Below are 20,777 nucleotides of genomic sequence, written 5' to 3' on the forward strand. Positions count from 1 at the left end.
CTTCCGCCACATGGGTTGTGTGCGCCAGACTTCATCTGGATCTTTGGGTAACTGCTCATTGTTCAGGTCATCATAAATCACCTCCAGCACAGCTAATTCCCTCAAATACTGGATATCTCTCTCCATGGTGGTCCACTTGCCTGGGAACATCTTCCTTGATCCTTCACGCCTGACAGAAGTCACCTCCAGAGGCTGACGGATTGTGCCCCTCTTCCAATTGCTTTGTCAATGCCCCCTTCCTTAGAAAGGGATCTCATCTGCTTGGCTTCCCTACCCTCTAATTCCAGGCTACTGGCCCCGTTATCCCAGCATGGGAGCAGCCAGGTGACCATGTGCTCACCTGGAAGACGGCTGAAGTCCTTTCGTATATCTCATAGCTCGCTCATGGATAGGGATTAGGTGGTTACCATCTCGTTTATGAGTTCTTCCTCCTCTCATGATGGCCCTGCTTTGTCATCATCCCTTACTAAACGAGCTGACTTTCGCTTCCAAGATTTCTTCTTGTGTATAGGGGCGGCTGATATCAGCACGGGTTGGTTCTCTGGTTCAGCCACAGTGCCTGTCGCCAGGGTTGGAGTAGCCGCAGTGCCTGTCATTTTGTCGTCAGATCCAGAGACCTTCTCTTCCCCTTGAGGGTTCCGAATAGTGTTGAGCAGGGCTCGGTAGGCATGGGCCAGGCCCCAGCACGTTGCAGTGATTTGTGTCTCTCTGGAGCTGCCAGGGTGACAGCATACTTTTTCTAAATACTTTAGTAGTTTTTCAGGATTCTGCACTTGTTCAGGGGTGAAGTTCCAAAACACTGGAGGTGCCCACTGCCCTAGGTACTTGCCCATACTATCCCACACACCCTGCCACTCATAACTATCCAGGCTTGGGTAGATCTCTGGGTGGTATTCTTAAATAGTTGTTTAACTTTAAACAAGACCTGAAACACATTCAGGAGTAGGAGCAAGAGGAACATGCCAGTTTGAACATCCTAAGGACATTCAAAATTCTCAAGAGCTGTTGTAACTAGCCTGGAGGAGAAGGGGAAGGTGAAGGAAGATGTCTCCCCTGTAAATTGGCTCTCCGAGGAGAAAAGGTAAGAAGTGTAATGATTAACAGTTTCTAAGAGATGGCTCCCGAAGTATGGAGATGACGGCAATGCTGAGTACAAATACCAGCTTAATCTCACGACCAGCCATTTTATCATATCATAAACCAGTGCTACAAAGTACAGCAAGATGATAACCCCAATCCAGCCCCCAGAGATGATAAGCAGCACAACAGGGAGCATATACTGCAAGTGAGGTGTTACGTAACACAGTAAAGTCCTTGACTTAGTGTAAGCACTACTTAGCAACAACTAAAACATCAGTGTGTTTTCTCATTATTACATTATTCTCATACTAAATCCAAAACACAGCACTATACCAGATACTAGGAAGAAAATTAACTCTATCCCAGCTGAAACCAGGACAATCACCCAGGTAAGCAGGTAGTGCTGCCTATTTTTAAGATTGCCTTGTGCCTTCCACTGTAGGAGACAGTCAGCTGCTTATAACTTTGTTGGTCTTTTAAGTTTTTGGACTAAAATAATCCATGTGCAATGTCTGCCTTTGATGTCTGCTTCTGGAAAATGCCAGCCAAGACTGTTCAGGTATTTTTGAAAAACAGGCTAGGGAAACATATCTTATTTTTCCCTTGTTAAAGATCTCTGGTGATTGTCTCTTCGGATTTGTCTCATGCCCTCTCATTGTTTGGCTTTGCAAACTGAAATCTGGCAGATATCACTTGTGTCAAGCAGGTGCCTTCTGTTATGCCCGGGGTAATCTATAGCTGGCCAACTGATAACCTTATGAAAATAAAACCACTATAATACTGCATATAGTACTCAGTAGAGATGCCTTACAATTTGGTACCCAAATCCATTGAATATTTGGTCCACCCTGGGCACAATCCGATCTAGGAAAAAGCAGGTATTTGTAAACTTAAAGAGCAAGAAAATTCTCTTATTGGCTCACTGGTCACAGGAAGAAAGAAAAGGAGAAAGTGGAAACCAAGCTGAGAGGGGTTGTCTTAGAACAACAGGGAGACAGATGTTTGCAAGGGGAGGAGACCGGGGCTGAAACGCACATGGGGACAGAGGCACAGAACTGTTGGGGTGGTGAAAGGGGTGTACGAGTGGGGAGTTGAGGTCTATTGAGGAGGCAAAATCTGGGGGAGAAGTGGAGTTAAGAGTTTGGGACAAGGTGCTAAGGACACAGAGACACAGTGCAGCTAGCCTGAGGACCAAGAGGAGCATTTACAGCAGGGAAATCCAAGTAGAGGAAACTAGTCTCCCTAGGTGTGTATGAAAGCAGCTCCTCTAGCAGATCACTTAACCACAATCACATTCCTACTCAGAATCATCTTCTCCTCTGCTGAGTATACTCACCAAGGGATACTAACCTGCAATGCTTAAAGCTAGCCCTTGCAAACATCCCCTGGAGACTGGAGCAGGTGCCCTATGCAAGAGCTAACAGTAAGTCATGTGGTCGAACCACTCTCGTATACCCATGCAAAAGGGTCTGAATCCAAATGACCTTTGCTTTCCACTCCTTAGACTGAAAATCTAGGGGATATTAGATTTGCCTTCCAAAGATGTATTAGTGCATTTGGCCCCCTTTCACTGAAGAGTTTACTGCGAGGTGGGCAAGGCTAATGAGACTGTTCCAACCAGTGGTTTAAAAAAAAACCAGCCTGTATTGATTTGTTCAGTTGTAAAGCAGAGAGAAGTAGCTAAACCCATTACTGCTTAAACCTGAAGTGGATATTTCCTCTTTACTGTATTTATTCTTGACTCCACCACCGGAGTTTAACAGCCTATGTGGATTATTACTCTTGAGTAAGTGCGCTGTACTCCAACCACTACAAACTCAAATGTGTATTTCACAAACTGACAGTGTCATTCCCAGAAATAACAATTAAACTCTGCAAAATACTTTGCTTTCTGATATGATCTCGCCCTAAGTATAGCAGTCAGCAGCTCACTTAAAATCTGTTTAAATCGCAGGAAGATGGTACATATTCTTGCTCTGGTTCTATTTTGGAAAACACATGATTGATGCTTTGATATGACTGCTTCAGGGTTTTATTCAGACACTTGATTAAGACCTTTATATATCATTGAACAGGCTTTGTTCTCATATCTCTTTAAGACTCAAAATAATAGGGCAGACTAGGAGAGTCTCATAATTTGGTTACTTCAGAAGTGGCATCCTTCATGGTGATGCTCTTCCTCAGAAAAGAGAAAACGTGATAGTGATAAGTTTTGGTTTGATTTAAGTGTTTGGGAAGAAAAATTATTGGGATATACCAAAAAAGAACAGGAGGTAAAAAAAGGAAAAATGTTTGTCTTGGAATAGACAGTGATCTTCTAACCATGTCACTAATGGATGTATCACTAATCTCTGCATGCTGAAGTCTGTGTAAATGGTGTTTACAACAAGCACATGGAGCTTATGGTGTCCACTTGAGGAATTAAAGGGGATACCATTACTACACAACAGTGAAAATTTCAGCCATATGTTAGTAATTTAAACTGTAATTAACTTCTAAAATGAATCACGTAAAATGTTTCATAAAATGATGCTGAAAATGTAAAAGGTTATCTTAGAATAAAAGTCACCTTGGACTTAAACTACCATAATTTTAATGTACAGCATAAAAAGATCTGGACTACTGGAATGCTTATCCAAATTTCTCTGAAATTGAAGTTATTGATCCTGAGTGTGCAGATTGCACAGGTTACATACGGATGGCACAGCCCAATTTTTAACCTATGTTTTAACATGCATTAAATTTTCAATCTGGATTGGCACTAAAAGGAGACATATAACATGCGGGAATGTAAGAAGCCTACACCAAGGGAACAGAGCAGAGGTGGTAAAGCATCCATATCTGCAATGAGCTCCATGTGTGCTGTGCCTTTCAAGAATGCAACCCAGCATTCCTCAATAGAGGATGTTTCAAGCATCTTTTTTTCAGACAAATGCTGCATGCAGTTTCACTACAAGGCTGAGACACTAATTAGGATCCACAGTTTCCAAACAATCTCTTCCATGAAATATTTCTCTTCTTTCTCTATAGTCCAAGCTTGCAAACAAAGAGGATTTTATGGCTTCTCACCAATAAAAAGCTAATTATAGACAGCTTGATAATGTCTGGCAATGATCTGATCAGCTGACTCCTAGTTCCCGGACAACCTTAATGGGATGAAAAGGGAGTATCAGAATGACAGCACAACTTTCCAGCCAGTGGCTCTCATTTATTCCTCTCCAGGTACCAAAAAGGCCTAAATATGCCCGTATGTTTCTGCTTGCAGGGAAACATGTGGAAAATTAAAATCCAAACTGTATGACAGGTTGTCTCTCTCTGTAGGGAGGGATTAGTGCTAAATGAGGTGTGGATACATAAATGTTTGGAGAGCCCGGAGAGCCACCTCTTCCAAGCCGCCTTCCCCTTCTTCCCATCCTGCCTTCTTGGCCATGCCTTCCTCCAATACATAGCATGGTCTTCTTCAGTTCTCTGCTGCTCTTGCATCCTTCATAACTCTTCCAGAAGAAAGACCCTGACTTCACAGTTCCAATTAGCTTTTCCAGGAGAGAGAGACAGTAGTAGTGACTGAAATAAATACACTGATGCTTCCACCATCATGCACATTAAGAGGCATCTAGCAGTTCTGAAAGGAGCTGCTGAGCCTGTGTGTCAGGCTTTTCGTGGCTGGCAGCCCAACCCTAGGACTCTGCCTATTGCCATCCCTTGGAGTGCACAGGGTTAATAACAAGGAGATAAGTAACAGCTAATGTGAGCTGTCAGAACAAATCAGTTTAACTTCAGTCTGTGATAGGGTGATCAATCTTGAAGATAAAGGAGAAACAGTAGTTGTTACATATCTTGGCTTTTACACTCGTCAAATGACAAATTCTACTGACATTTTCTTAAGCAAATTGAAGGAGAACAGTCTAAATTAACAGACTTAACTCTGTTAACAGAGTGAAAGACAATATTAAGTAGGGTTCTGCACTGATCTGTCCTAGGCTCCATGGTATTTGGTATTGTCAATAAAGACCTAAATGACAGACTGCAGACTGCCTCATCAATTTGCAGATAACACCAAGATGTGAGGAGTTGGTGTATGTCGGAAGACAGGGTAGAATTCCAAGGGATCCCCACAAACTGGTGGTGTCCTGATAAAAATAAGATGCAATTCGACAGGGTCAAGTAAAAGGTCCTACAATTAGGCAGGAAAAAACCCACTGTGTAAGTACAGCAGGGGAACAGTTGGTTGGAGAGCAACGCTGCTGAAAAGGATCTGGGGAGTGAAGTGGATCACCAGCTAAAGTCAACAAGGCTATACTGTTAATGAAGAAAAATGCACACCAGCATGTATGAAAAGAAGCAGTTTGCAAGACATGTGAGGGTACTATGTCTCATTTTGGATGCCAATCTTGAAAGAAAATGTGGAGGTAATCCACAGGAGGACCCTGACAATAACAAGTGGTCCAGAGAAGACAGAACATAAGCCCTCAAGAAGACCGTGAGGGAAGACAGGCTAACAGTGTTCATATAGGTAAAAAGCAAAAAAACAACAAACCAACCCTGTAATGCAAAGAAGGGTATAACCAGGATACAATCTGTTCTTCTTGTACTCGGGACGTAAGAGGGCTCACATTTCAGCTAGGAAGAACTTTCTAGCAATGAAGACAGCGAAGCATTGAAAGAGACTGCTTGGGGAAGTTGTGAAGGATCCTAGTTTTGGAAGTGTTTAAGAACAGCTTAAGCAAATGTTACCTGGGATATGTCTTATCTGTACCCTTGTACCAGGCACGGGTATGGATAGAAGACTCTTGAATTGCTGTTCAGCTCTGCAGTCCCGTTACTGATTGTCCTGTTAACACTCAGAGCATGAACGGTTCTCAGTTCTCCTTGATGGCTGCCATTTAGTGCTAATTCCTATCAGAAGGTCCTGCTGGAGGATGTCAGAGCAACATCCTAGCCAGACGTGTGAATATGTAAGCACTTAAGTAAGAGCAAGCATGAATGATTTCTGCCTTTGCTGCGTGTTTATGTTCCCATATTTCAGACTTTTCTAATTTTCAAGAGCGCAGTTCCTTAGAAGTGTTCGTTATTTCTAAATGATTCTTAAGCTACTTTAAGGCAAGTTTGTGGTGATTTATGGTTATTTTTCATCACAAATCCAGTAATGTAATACTGCAGTTTTCCTTCAAAGGGCCAAAGCTTTGAGAAGCAGGGAATTTCAGCAAACTTTTCATCTGATCCTCATAGCTTCTGTTTTGAAAGAGTATTTTGACCTGCCAGTTCCTGTAGTTACTGGTCCTTCAAATCAAAACCAGAGGCTTACTGAAAATTCTTAGCTACAGTAATATTAAAGAAGTAGTTAAAACCTAGATGTCAAGCAAACAAGAATTGTTTTCTGAAGCCAAAATCTGCCCCCAGCTGTGTACCAGCAAATCTTTATTCTACCAAAATAAAGAGCTTAAGGTGGAGATGATCTTCATATTGCATCTTGTAATCTCCATGCCTTTGATTCTCCCAGCCAGGAGAGATAGGAGTGAAGTCCTAGAAAAGCACTGGTAGAGCAAGAGCTTCAGTCAGCTTTTAACTACTAGATCAATTTTGATTGATCCATATATCCATATATACTAGCTCCTCCTGCAGCCATGTTAGAAGAGATGGAAGTCCCTTCTGTTTGTTTTTGCCAAGGCTGTTATTGTTGATCTGCCAGGTCAAATCCCCTGGAGGTTTCCTCCTCTCTGACTTTATATTTATCTAGTAATCTTTGACCTGCCTTTATCTTTTAAAATCAGTACTCATCTAGTCCAGTCTAGTTCAGTCAATATGACTTCAGGTATGTTTGGCCTTCAGATCTGCTGTTCCAGTTGCTATTTATTCCACTGCCCCTTCCTTGCTGTTTGCTTTTGTTCACTTTGTGTTGCTTTACTCTCTCACTGTGGCACCTTCTCTACATTGTACCCTTTCCTCCTCTGGCCTCCTGTTGCTATTGACACCCGCTGGAGGAATCTGGTCTCTTGAGTCGTTTTCACAAGGGAAAAGTACACAGAATTTTATCAGAGATCCGCAACATCAGATGGTGACAACCATCTGGTAAGTGCCTGGAGTTCAACAGCAGTCCAACTCTAGCAAGTGCTATCAAATATTTTATGATTCTTACCAGAGTATATTACACAGTGAAATTAAGGTCTTAATGGAATGATGGTTGGGTTTTTTTCAAACCCATCGGAGACAAGGAGGGGATTTCTGTAAGTCGGGAGACGCTTTGGAGGAAGTGATGGATTTCAAGCTGCCTTCTCTACTGAAGGGTAAAGCATCCTTTGCTCATAGTGGTTCAAACAACTGACAGCAGTACTGTGAAATGCAGCTGGAACAGCTCGAAGGCTCTCGAATTAAGTCACTGACAGTCGTGCATACCACGATTGCCTCAAGCCTGGCTTACTGCAGCATGTGCAATTTGGGATGAAAGCTAGCACTTTATCCTGTACCACAAACAGGGCAGGATGACGTGGCTGCGTGACATCTGTGTGCTGTGCCCTGTGGTGGCTCACAGTTCCCCTCCCAGGACACGTGAAAGAGCTGACAATTGCAGAGTCCACTAAGGGGTGGAGAGCAGGCTGTCTCTGGGGCCACCTCCTTCTGTATTCATGCCATGTATAATTGATAGGGACTGAAATGCTTTTGGTTTTTCCTTGAACCCTCCCTAGCTGAAAAGACTCATCTGGCAAGATGGAGAGGCCAAATGGGAAGGAACATTTCCTTCATTAAAATAATAACCCATTCACATGTTTTATCCAGGTCCAGTGTAGCCCAAAGCCTTTCCGTTTTAATGATGTTCTGAAACAGAGAAACCTTTATGGCCTCTGTGGGAGGGATGGAGAGGAGAACAACTGACAGAATCAAAGAGGCAGAGGATGCCCGAGTCAACTGTTTTCTAACTAACTGCTGAGAGAGAGGGGTATAAAACGAAGCTCTTGAAACCTTATTTTCCTTAAAAATGCACAAAAACTTACACAGAAGTGTGGTTTGTCAGCAACAGAGCCAACTAACCCTGGCTGTGTCAGGCTGCGTCACCTGGCTGAGCTTTGACAGACGATGTAAAGTGGGCTTAAGCGTCACCCTTTCGTGTAGTTGGGCCTCTAGTGTCCTTGCCTGTTCCCTGCTCTCCATTTATACCGTATAAACTTAGTACCATTGAGACATCTGTCTCTCCATCAAATCTAGCTGGCCAACAGGTTTGAAAGTTATTGAGAGGGGACTGACAGGCAGACCACAGAAAACATACTTGCTTATGACTCATTTCCTTTGGAAATCAGGCTGAAAACGAATAAACTAAAGACCAGAGGGATGATTCAGTATGTTATTTGCTTGAGAAAGTCAGCGTTTGAACTGTGCAGGAGCATATAAACCAGCCCTCTAATAAGATGCCTTCTTTTTAATATAAACTGTGGCAAAGCACTTCAGGTAAAGATCTCAGATCATTCCCAAACCCCTCATAAACTACGTCTGTGCAATGCGTTGCTGGCAGTGGAGGAACGAGGTAGGAGTGCATGTCTGATTTGGAACATGTGGAGGGTAACGTCCACCCCAAGTAGGAAACTTGTTTTCAGGCACCAGGAACACCCAAATCATTGTACTGGATCAGGCCAGTAACACAATTCTCTGTCTTGACTGTGCCTTTTCGGTTAAGCTAGGGAAGATGAAGATACAGTATAAGAATTATGTGGTGGGTAAAGAAGCTGAAATGGGTTCTGCTGACAGGCATATTGGTCTGTAATTAGAGATCACTAGTAGAATACCTCAGGAATTAATTTCAGAATTGAGCTTGTTTAGTGTTTTTGTTAATGCCCCTGATGTAAAAGTAGGAGTGCCCTACAGACAGTGTGAAGTTGGAGGGTACTGTTAAAAGGGATGAGGACGACAATGTAATATAAAAAGAACTACATGACCTGGTGGACAGCAGTAAATTTATTTGGGATGGAAGTCGATAATACAAAATGTAAGACCATGCTCTTTGGGACTAATAGGAATTTCTGGTAGAATCTGTGAGCTCATGAGCTGGAAACAACCAAAGAGGAAAAGGATGTGAATATGCTAGCTGATCACAGGATGACTGAGTCATTTATGTGACATAGCCATGGACAGGGAAATGAAAATCTCAGAGAAGTTTATTTGTAAATCCAAACCAGTTAGCAGTGGTTCTCAAGCATGAAAATGTAATATTTGCTTTACAGTTTTTATCCTATCTAATACAGCAGTGAATGTTCTGATTAGTTATGTGTCTAAGCCTTCTTTTCTAACCTTATTACGTTCTTTAACTCCATGATACCTTCTGGCACTGTATTCTAAGTTAATCAGCCCTGGGTTTTAAAAATTATTTTGTATTAATCTATTAATTTAATTTACCCCCCCACCCCATGAGCAAAGCTCCTGAGCTGCCTCAGTTTGAGCTCCATCACAGTAGTTAGAGAATGTGTAAAGGAAAATGAATACATTTTATTTGTACTTCCAATATAGGTGATGATCTTATGCTGCTCTGGTTTCCTTGCAAATTGAACGCACTACCGTGTCTTAAGCAATTAATCACTGCAAAGCATTTGAGAGGACAGTAATCTAGGATTTGAATTATGCTAGTATTAAAAAAATATGGTGACTAAAGGAGTTGAGGCTTAACTTTGCACCACACTGTTTGATGAGAGAATCATAGCTACAGACATGGGGCAGAGATTCTGATTTGGTTCTTTTGAAGCACTAGACAAGAAAAAAGGTGCCTTTGCAGAGCAGTGGCTAGGGCTGACTTATGATGGTCTTCCAGAGCATCATAACAGACTCCTCCTCTCATCGTTCTGCTTCTGCAAGATCAACTGGGTGGGGTGATGACCTCCCTGGGCAGCTCCTGTTCGGGAGAGGCTACGGCCATTCCATAGGGCACATTTATTCTCTGAAAGAGTGAATGAAACAAATCTTTCTGCCCTCTTCCTCTCTGGGAGCAGGAGTGGAGCAGAAGAATGCGAATTCTCACAGCTTCTTCCCCGCAGTTGGTTGAAAGATCATTATTTATATCATAAAGATGCTTTTCATATCAGGGTGAATTTGTAGATTAGATGGTGACTGTAGGGATAACACAGCACACCGGAGGTAGAAGTTTGTTAGTCACATCAGCCCAGGAATGGCCAAAGGAAGCACTAAAGGTCTGACATAAATTTTCAAGTCCCAGACATTTCCTCTGCTTTTAATTTGCTTCCAGGAGTAAATTTCCTCTCCTACACACTACTCTGGGGAATGTGCAGGGCAAAGATACCCCACTGCTTGTTTTGTATTATCCCCTCCATCTGCTTCAGATAGAAGTAAACAGCTCTGCTGCCTGGAGTCAAGAGCTAAGTCTTTCAAGTTGGAAAAGACCTAAGATAATCAGCATCCAACTGGGCTGATCTGAAATCAGTCTTTGCATGTTAGGCTAAGCCTTACAGACGCATCAGACCAGTAGCAAATTTCCACCACTGCCTGATTAGGTTCTACCAAGAGGGCCCTGAACCCTCTTGCTTTACAGAGTAAGGTGACTTATAGCAAGGTAGATACCTCAGTTGAGTTTCCTCAAGTAGGAAATGAGCTGATGTGGCCAGGCCAGAGTAACACCAGAGGTGTGAAAACTGACAGTTGTAATCAGGGCATCACAAGAGCTTTGGAATCAAAATTTGAGGAACACTCGTTTGGTGGCTCTTTGCTGGCTGACCCAGCTGCTCCTTTCCAGCAGCTCCCAGGCAACTAGATCGACAGCTAGATGAGCAGAGTTTTGCTGCCTGCCACTGATATGAAAGGAGTTGCCATTGATGCAGAACAATCTACATGACAGCCCCCTAAACTGGCAGCAAGTAAACGCAATGGACAGTGCTACTACTAAAGAAAGAAAGGGAATACTGAGCAGTGGAGAGAAAAGTATTCGCTTCAGTAGGGCAGGGATTTGACTTGTCAGATGTGGATGTATTGGAGAAGGAAAAATGCTGTAGCCTTGCAACCAATAATCGGTGTTCTGCATCCTGAAAAGCTTATGCAGCAGCCTAAGGACGGTTGTTCTCTCCACCTAGGGACATCTACAGAGTTGCAGCTCCTGCCTTGTTGATGGTACATATGAGTGAATAGGACTGAGATGTCATGATTAAGTCAGGAGCTTGAGACACAGGACTTATCAGGCATTTCTGGGTTCTTTGGCAAACAGATCCACAACTGCTAGAGTTGCAAACAGCACGAGACTGCTTTTTCCCCTGACTCCTGTCGGGAGGCTGTTGCAGAACCATTCTGGGGTGGTGATTTACACAACCTAGGGCTTTAAAGATGAGGACATGCTGCTGTGACAGGCAAAGTTGTGATCATGGCTACACAGGACAAGCATGTGTTAAAATTCATGCCCCTGATCAGAAGAGTTGGTGAATCTATAAAGGTGAATGACAAAGGGTGTGAAGATACGGAATATAGTCACATGCTTGCACATGTACACACTGTTGTGGAGAGGTGCTCCTCCTTGTTATACATAAATAGGTAACCAGCACCAAATGACTGGCTTCTTGTAGGTGTCACAGCAGAGATGGGCCTTGAGAAGAGCCAGGAAGGGAGAGAAGGTCCAGCCTGACCTAACATACTGCAGGCAAAATCAGCTCAAAGGAATCAGGTGCTCCAAGGTGCTGTAAGGCAGAGTATGAGAACAAAGGGGATGAGAGGACCTCACTGGCAGAACAGAGATGGGGGAAGCCTGGAAAGGGACAAATCTTTGTCTGGGAGGTCAAAAAATCTGACATGGCTGCATTGCAATTGGGAGAGTGAGTAGAGGAATTCAAAGGGGGAAAGGCACGGACTGCGTAAGCAGCTCTGAGTCCTGAGCTGAGAAATGTGATGGGAAAACTGGGTACACGGGACAAAGCCAAGGAGAAGCAGATGGTGCTATCCAGCCTATGAGCCCCAGGGCAATGGCATGTCAAGAATTTTGGAGAGTGGGGAGAATGGAGTGGATTTTGAAGTAAAGAACATGACGTTAGCTACTGCCTATGGATAGTAACAGATGAGCTCTGGCACATCAAGCTCTGACAGCTAAAGATCATTGCTCCCAGCTGTCACTTCTGCCATGGGTTATCACAGAGAGAAAACGTGACTGCGCCTAATTAATTTCCACGAATTGTCTTAGTACTGTTTCTAGCAGTGTCCTAAACTCTGAATGGCTATACTGAGACAGACTTTCTACCCCAACCCCACCTTGAATGGCTGCTAACGCCTAGGCAAGCGCATAAGAACAGGGCAAGCTACAGTGTCCTACCACCACCTCCCAGCCTCACACAAGTGAGTGTGCCCCAGCTGAAGCTACCTTCAGCAATTCCAGCAAAGCTTCCAGAAACCGCACTGACTCTACAACCTTTGTTAAAGAGGACAGAATAGCAACGCTCCACGCCACCATGAGAAGATTTACCTGCATTCATCTATCAATGTCCTAAGCTTACTGTTTCCCATCCAAGATGCAGTGCAGGAATGAACAAAAGGAGACAGATTCCTGAGCAGCCATTAGTAACAACTTTCTAGTTAATGATAGTTAATATTGATTCTTTTTCAAAGCATTTCTAACCCTCAGTATTAGTCACTGGTATGGTCGCCTGAGTAAGCTGAAAACAACATTAATAAACAGTTGTCTTCCTTCTATAATTTAAACCAAGTTTGGAGGCAGCTTGCCATCCTTTCTCTTCCTCCCTTCTGCCCCCCAGCATCTGGATGTATTTCCATACCATCCTCTCAATGCGCAAGAAACTCCTCCCTGAACAGGGAGAATTTTGTCCTCCAAAATAAAAGGGAATAGGTAAATACAGAGTTATTTCTAAAGAGTAATTCAGACAATGGCTTCAAATCCCACTTCTTTCTTAAACGCATGTCAGGGTTTGGGCCTATCACTAAAAAAATCACACACAGTCATCTGTGTTTATTCTCTGCTGCAATTGCACCTACCTGGAGCAGTAATTGCATCAGGCCTGTAAAACAAGATATTCCCATGCACTCTGGCTGGGTTACACGTATCTAAACCAAGAGTGTCGGGAAACTCCCACCTCAATCAGTGAAAGTGCAGACCACATCCTGCTCTGTTTGCTGCTGTCTCTCTTTCCCATTGCATGGCACCCTTACAGAGGGTGTTTTTTGTTGATGCAGCACATAAAAAAAGCTTCGCATCAAGCAACAATCCGAGACTGCTTTAACACCCACAGCACCATGTGTCCTGGTAGAGTCTGTACTTGTTAACGGCTATATACTGGGATGGGATTTTAGCAAAGACTCCTTGTGAGGAGTCCTAGTGGGTGGTCAGTGGAGACAAGTTTTACCAGCTTTTCTCATGTTTAGTTATATTTTTACTTGGACTAAGTATTATAAATATTTTTACTTGGATTTCTCAGTGGGACTACTCACCAGCATCTGTGCAACTGGTGATGGTTGGGAGTAGTACCCACACCCCAGTCTGGAGCCCAAGGGTGCTAGGAGGTTCCTACACTGCTGGCAGTGCCATGTTTTGTGGCACTGTCGCTATGACCTTCTCAGTCATGAATGGTACCAGTGCACATTTCTGCCAGTGTAGGAGGCCCAACCTCATTATCCAGGCTGAGGCGTATCTTGGATGGCTACATTTTGTAATACTCTGGGCAGGTATGTGTGCTCTCCTGCCGAGACTCCTATACTAAACTAAACATACCTGAACAGGTATATAAATGCATTGCACTTAATTTACATTCATGTAATTAACAAAGCCTTCCTGTACTCCCAAGAGGTCATAAACACAGATGGATAAACTGAAGTTCGAAGAATGAGAAGATTTGGTGAAGATAATGCAGCTGGTTAGCACAGAGAGGGACGAAGAAACCCAGATTGCCCAGCCCCACTCCTCGTCCCCAGTTGTCTCACTGGTTCCATTCCTCCTGCTAGGATTAGCTCTAGCATTTCTGCGTGCTTAGGAAAACCAACAAAGGTTTGCTTATCGCACTGCAACATTCCCTCACCAGAACAGCTTAAAACTATGCTTACCCTTAGCATTTTTCTGCTTTGGAACGACTAGGACTTGTTTCTCTCTGCAGTCCTTTTGATCCTGTAAACTTTTAGGCAGTAGTGCTGGAATAAAATTATCATTGCATTTAATGAGAGTCATGGTTGCATTTGTAGTAGGTAAATTATCCCTGCCTGCATGCAGTACGTAAAGCATTTAAGCTTCTTCTAGATCAAAGATGCTATAGGAGTGGAAAGGAGACTGAGACCTGAGGGATATTTGGCCAGTTTGCTTTTCTGCAGGCATTCTTCATACATTCACCTGTTTTTAAAAGAGCACAAACCACTGACTTGGGGGAAACTCAGTTGAATGCACCATCAGGATGAGATTGTGGTCCCTGTTCTTTATTTTTCAATTGGGCTGAGAGAGGCAAAAAGATGTCAAGTGACTTCCTCAAGGTCAGAGACCGTCAGTGAGTCATAAAGGACGGACTGTTTGCCTTACAGCCCTGCATTCATTCCACGAGGCCCTATGCTGTTGGGAGGCTTTTTCTTTGCCTACCCTAGCAACTTCTGGGATCCTCGACCATGCTGCTGCTCTTGCATCTGGTGACATTTAACAGAGAGGCTTGTGGTAAAATGAAGGGGTATCGGCAGGCCCGTGCAAGAACGCGGCAGCACTGGCTTTTGCAGCTGTGAGGGGGAGTCCCTTTAAGGCAAAACTCTTGGAGCTTAAACTGAAGCCCAGCTAGTAGCTTAGTGAAAGAAATGTGAGCAGCACTGTCAATGGCAAGCAGTGAAAATCCTAGGCCGATTTAAAATATAAAAAAATCACAAGAATTTAAAAACCAGCAGATTTGGGATCGTTTGAAACAGGCTAATAGTTTAGGTTGTTGGGGTGCCACACAGCTCCAACAACCGGGAACTTCAGAAAACACACTGAATATTGTGGGGCTCTGATTAAATACAAGAGTTGACCACCCCACCTCGCAGGATGAGAATTGCCTCTTGAAGGTGCTCTACAAAAGAAGCGGAGCTAAACAAGAATCTGTGTGCACGTCTGTGCCTAAATTTACATTCTGCAAGGCAATACAGGCACTGACAACAGTTTAGTCTTTGCCCACATGTTCTTCCTTACTCATGTAACCAGTCAGATTAAAAAAAAAACAACCAACCCAAGCCTTCACCCATGAGATTGCCCCAAATCCCCTTTGGGTGTATATTTCTCACCTGCTTATTTGGCAAAGTGCATATTTATCTATAGTTGATGCTCTCTTCTGACTGGTATGCTGCATCTAAACAAGTAATTGTGTGTGCGTGCATCTATATGTGTGATGCAAAACATCTCTGACAGGTGGATGTGTGGTGGCCACATGAAAAATGACAGTGCAAAAGCAAGGTGGGCTTCTTAAATGCTAAGCTTAGAGAGTAAGCGGAGGTGCTAAAAGAACTTGATAATAAGGACACTCAGATGACAGCTGCTAATGCTACCGGGTATAAATCAGAGCTAAGTGAAAAACTGCCTTCTCTAGAATTAAGATGTACTGCTGTTATGCTCTCTGCACTATGCAGATTTATTTATCTTAAAAACAGCTCTAGGCCCCCATTCAGCGCTCAGAAGCAAAACTCTCTGCATCTCCTCTCCTCCCCGTGTCAAATAACACTGACTTCAACTCTCACAGTATGCGCTGGTGCTTCTGCTGGAGCTCACTGTGTAAAGAAACTGGTGACTTATGCTGCACCACACTTAGAAAATAAAGTCCCACTGCTGCACCTCTTGAAGTTGCTATTAGAAAGGTATACTAATTATTATGACAGTTCTGGGGAAAGTCCCTCCCCACTCTTCCCTTCCCTTCAGACACGAATTCACCATTCCCCCTGCTAGAATGGGAGCTCTGCGACAGCTAGGAGTAGCAACACTGCAATTCCAGTTTAACTGCACACTCCCCTCTCCAACATGCAGGGAATTTCTTTAAAATTGCTTGCAGACAGCCCAGCAGACACATGCAAAGCTACGCATTTCCAAGACAAATGCTGTTCTCTGCTCTGTGCGTGCCATCTACCGAAAACATGTGACAACCAGCTGTGCAAAATGACACCTTGACCCACTGCGGGGTTATCCCAGGAAAAGCACTGCTTGCAACTCCAGGGTTAATTATACTCATCTCCTCCTGTGTTCACACTGGTTAAATTTAGGAAAAAAATCTGTTCAAATCTAGGTTAAAGATGGAGCACGTTTCTCTCTCCCACTGATTGCTGCCACTGACGAGATCAAATACAACCAACAGTGAAAAAAATTCCCCACAAAACCCCAAAACAGTAAATAAATGAGCTGGACAATGACCGTTATGCAGGACAACTCTGTCAGCAGGAGCAGACCCATTTCTAGCGAGTGGAACTTGTATACTCAGCAGAAAGCGCCACAGAAGCAAACTGCATCCCTCTCTCCCACTTCATTTACCTTCTACCTACCACGTCTCATTTGTATCTAGCAGAGATATTTCCTGAGTACTTTTTCAGGCTCAGGAACTCACCGAGCTATATTGTTCAGAGTATTATGGGCTCTTTGTATAACCCTGCCAATCTAAATGATCCTTGCCAAATACAATGGATTTTAATAAACCTGTGAACAGAAATTTGGAGAGAGACAAAATTACAGCTGTGCAATTATGGTATCGCTCTGGAATCTCACCTGCCTCTCCCTCTATGTGATTTCAACAGGCTTTTGAAGAAAGAGTATTTGAAAACGTGATGAAAGGAGGCTAAATTGTGCCCCCCATTACATCCCAAAAGGCATATCGAGTATAACAGATTGGCAGGGATTTAAGACAAGAGGAGATTCTGGCTTGGTGTTTCAAACCATTTGCTTTATCCTGCATCTTTTTTAGCACTAGACGACAGGAAACAAAGCTAATCAACTCTGTTTAGAAAGCTAAAAGCCAAATGATGGTGACAGCCGACACACTAAGGTCCTGATTTTCGCCAGCTTTCCCCCCCAAAATGTAAAGGGTAATGAGTGACCCTTCATCCTTCTGGAAGATAGCAGAGCTTTATTAATGTTGTCATTCTGTGCCCCTTGTTCAGGTTATGAACACTCACTTCCCTGCATGTACCTAGGCAGAAGTTTTTGTTTTAGAGATGCTTTCAGGCTTGGAAAGGAAAAATCCATGCGCTGCTAGGGACGAAAAATAACCTCTGCTCCTGCAGTTCTGGCTTGGGTAAAGCTCCTTGAAGTCAAGAGGAGTTCTGTCTCTGTAAGGACTTCAGAATCAGACCACAAAGTAGTTAAACCCCCCATCCCTCCCCTCCATCTTCCTGCAGCACTTCCAAACAGATGGCAGGGAGCAAAGGGAGTGATGATCAAATGTCTACTGAGCACAGTGGTGACTGGCGGCTAGCGAAAAGCCAGTCCTGTATTTGCGTTCAACTTTCATTGCTAAGAGGCCAAAAAATTCTTTTTATATCTAGTACTATTTGGAGCTATTGCCGCAGCGCCCAAACCCTTCCCTTTCCTTACATCAAATGTGGTAGAAGGAGTCTCCCTCTCTGTAATACTGTTAATTACCGGCACCAGAACTGGAGCCGTGGCGAGGGGACCGAAGGACATCTCGGGCTGAGGGAAAAACGCAGCGTGCGATCCTGGCCGCTTCCCCAGCCGGGATTTCTCAAGTCCGAGCATCCCACGTACGCACCGCTGCCTTTTCACCTGTCTCCCAGGGGAAGAGGACCCGGGGCTCACCCCGTGGCGGCTGGAGCAGCCCGGGGAAGGGCTGGGGGGCCGCGGGGCTGCAGAGGAGCCCCCGCGCAAGGAGCGGCCTGGCCGTGCGCCCCCTCCCCAGCGCTACCCGAGGCAGCCGGGCGCCGAGCCGCGCACCGGCAGCGCTTCTGTGCCAACCGTGCGAACAAAATTAAAAATGGAAGACAACGGAAGGAAAGGCGATTAAACGAGCAGAGAAGTGAGGCAGGGCTACTCTGCGGAGGGGAAGGGAGGTGTGCGCGGCGAGGGTGGGGGGACCCCGCCGCCCCACGCCCCGCGGCCCCGCTGACCTGCCAGGCTGTTGTAGCAGTCAACCTCGATGGCCTCCACCGCCTGCCGCTGCTCCTCGCTGAGCCCGGCGGCGGCGGCAGCGGCGGGAGGGCGCTGCCCGGCCGGCTCCTGGCTCAGCAGCAGCAGCAGCGCCTTGAGCTCCAGCAGGGCGCGGTGGTACTTGCCGATGGCCTCCCGGAATTTCTTGTCCTTGTAGCACTGCGCCCCTTCGCTCTTGAAATCCAGGGCCCGCCCGATGAGCTCCCCCGGCTCCGCGCCGCCCGCCGCCGCCCGCGGCTGGGCGCCCCCCGCGGGGCCGTGCCCATCGCCCGCCCCGCGGCCGCCGGCGTTCAGCTTCCCCGCCGCCGGGCTCGCCCTCTCCATGGCCGCGGCGCCGCCCGGCTCCCGCGCCGCCCTACGCGGGCGATGCCGCGGCGCCCGCCGCCGCGCTCCCGGCCTTGCCCCCGCGCCGCTCCCCGGCTCCGCCGCTCGCTCCCATCCTCCGGCGGCCGCCGCTCCTCCTCCCCCGCCCCGCAGCCCGCGGGGCGCCCGCCTCCGCCCGCCCCCGCCGCCAGCCGCCCGCCGCGGGCACCGCCGCCCCCCGCCCCGCCGCGACCCCCGCCCAGCGCGGCGCGGCGCAGCGAGGGGCGGCGAGGGCGAGGGCGAAGCCGAGGGGCGGGGGAGCAGCGGCCGCGCTCGCTGCCCTCCGCGCTGGCCCGGCAAGGCGCGAGTCCGTGCCCGGCCCCTCTGCTCCCCGAGCTGGCCATCCCCACCGGCCCCCCACCTGCCCTCCCGCTCCCCCTCACGCTGGGCTCCCTGCGGCCCCTCGTTGCCGAGTCGCGTCCCCTTCCCGTGCCTTGCCCTCCCGCACCTTAGGGTCTCACGTCCCTGGCTGCCGGCCGGGGTCCCAGCTCCTCCTTTCCCCTCCTCTCCCCAGTTTCCCTTCTCGCTCGCCTCTCCCAGATCCCACCAGCGGCCATCCGCCACCTACACCGGCTCATGGTCCCTCAAGGCGTTTTGGTGTGTGTACTCCGTATCGCTGGGCAAACGAGTGCCGGGCAAACAAGCCTGCTGTGTCCTCTGCATCAAAAGCCAAGGCCCAGCAACTGCCCAGGCATCAGCCACTCGGGGACTTTGACTTTCCTGAATCAGGTTTCCCCATGTGCTGCTGAAAAATGGGTCGGTGCTCACTGATGGCTGGAGCGTTCCCCGGTTTGGGGGTATCAGTGGGAGTGGCTCTCCCTGTGCAGACAAACAGCGGAAAAACTGCTCTCAGCACCAGGCTTTGCTTTGTTAGGCCAAACACCATGTCTGCATTGTGTATTAGAGCAGTTTGATGTATTTTGGGTGCATTGCTGTGCCGGTATATTCTGTAGGTCATACCTCATGCTTAAAAATTAGAGGATGCATGAAAATATAGTGAGATTTTTTTCTCAGTAACATATTGGGAGGCATCTTTTCATTACCCATGTAACTCTTACATGGTAAAGCTGCAGCTGTGGTACAATGTGTTCAAGCTTCCCTCTGCAACCAGGAAGACATTTTAAAATGGAGACTTAGGTTTCTCTTTGAGGTATGTCCAGCCTAGTGTGATGGCCTGTGGTGGGGCAGTGCTGGGCAAACTGGGATAGCTGTGCAGCACAGCTCCATGCAAAGATATTAATGCAGGACTGGAACTGGTGCCTGGAAAATTCCTTGTTAGCAGGGCTAATAAGTTGGGCTTTATGCATTGGTAATGTGAGTCTGCTGCTGCTGGGTTGCTGGACCTTGCCGAGGTGGTGGTCACAGGGTGCTAGAGACATACGTCTACGCACTTGAATCCAAGAGCCAGAGCCTCAAGGAGAAGCAAATAGCATCATGCTTGTGATAAAAGTATAATTTTGAAAACAGTTGCATGAGAGAAATTAGAGCTAAGATATTCAGCAATGATTACATGATTTCAAGTGCTTTGATTTCCAGGTGCTTACTAGACACATCTTCACAAAATTGTACTTTATGAAAATGGATGCTCAGCATTTTCAGGTACCTCAAGACAAGAATAAGATAAGTTACTTACAAATCTTGCTCAAAGTATGTGTGATCTAGAATCAGGAAACCCTGGGCAGGCGGGTGTGGTGGTGGTGGATATTAGTCACAGTAGCTAGAGTGGAATTGATGTGTGGAACCTAAAAATTAAGGAAGGAAAATTTCTGCTGGGTCATTTTTTAATCTGTCTGCTAGTCATATTGCACAAAGTGAGTTTTAGTAACTTCAGAGGTTTTGTCGTACCATTATTGATTGCTGTTCAGGAGAATTCACAAGGACAATGTATGTCTCTTGTGCTGGAACGCTGACTTTGCCAGGGGAAAGGAGATTGCCACAGAGGTTTAATTCTTCAGATCTGAGCAGCTGCAGAAGCAATCGAAGAAGTGACTGGTTTCTTGGAGGGCGGTGCGGCAAAGTGACATTGGGAGTTCATGTTGCCTCCCTCTTTCAGAGTTTGCCTGAGCCCATGGACATACATAGTATAGGGGCACTGAGACATGGGTGACTTTTCCTTCTCTCCCCCCCTATGCATTAGCCTTAAGGAAATCTTTGAGATTTCTTCCTTTTGTTACTGGTCAACAGTGGATGCCTGAAACAAGCTATGCGAAGCTGAAGTTTTCCTACAGAAGAGTCTGGCAGTGGTCACTGCCAATATGGGTGCAGATGT

At 45.9% G+C, this 20,777-nt stretch overlaps 1 protein-coding gene across 1 annotated transcript in view; it reads right to left on the bottom strand.

Moving 5' to 3' along the window:
- Positions 1-18,587, bottom strand: part of TTC9 (tetratricopeptide repeat domain 9) — a 36,041-nt gene extending 17,454 nt beyond the window's left edge. Inside the window, exon 1 of the mRNA XM_072865551.1 lies at positions 18,106-18,587. Coding sequence (XP_072721652.1) covers positions 18,106-18,469 — 364 coding nt within the window. The 5' untranslated portion in view covers positions 18,470-18,587. The remainder of the gene's footprint in view (positions 1-18,105) is intronic.
- Between the last annotated feature and the right edge of the window lie 2,190 nt (positions 18,588-20,777).

Source organism: Ciconia boyciana, chromosome 6, assembly GCF_034638445.1.
Source record: "Ciconia boyciana chromosome 6, ASM3463844v1, whole genome shotgun sequence".
NCBI classification, from domain to species: Eukaryota; Metazoa; Chordata; class Aves; order Ciconiiformes; family Ciconiidae; genus Ciconia; species Ciconia boyciana.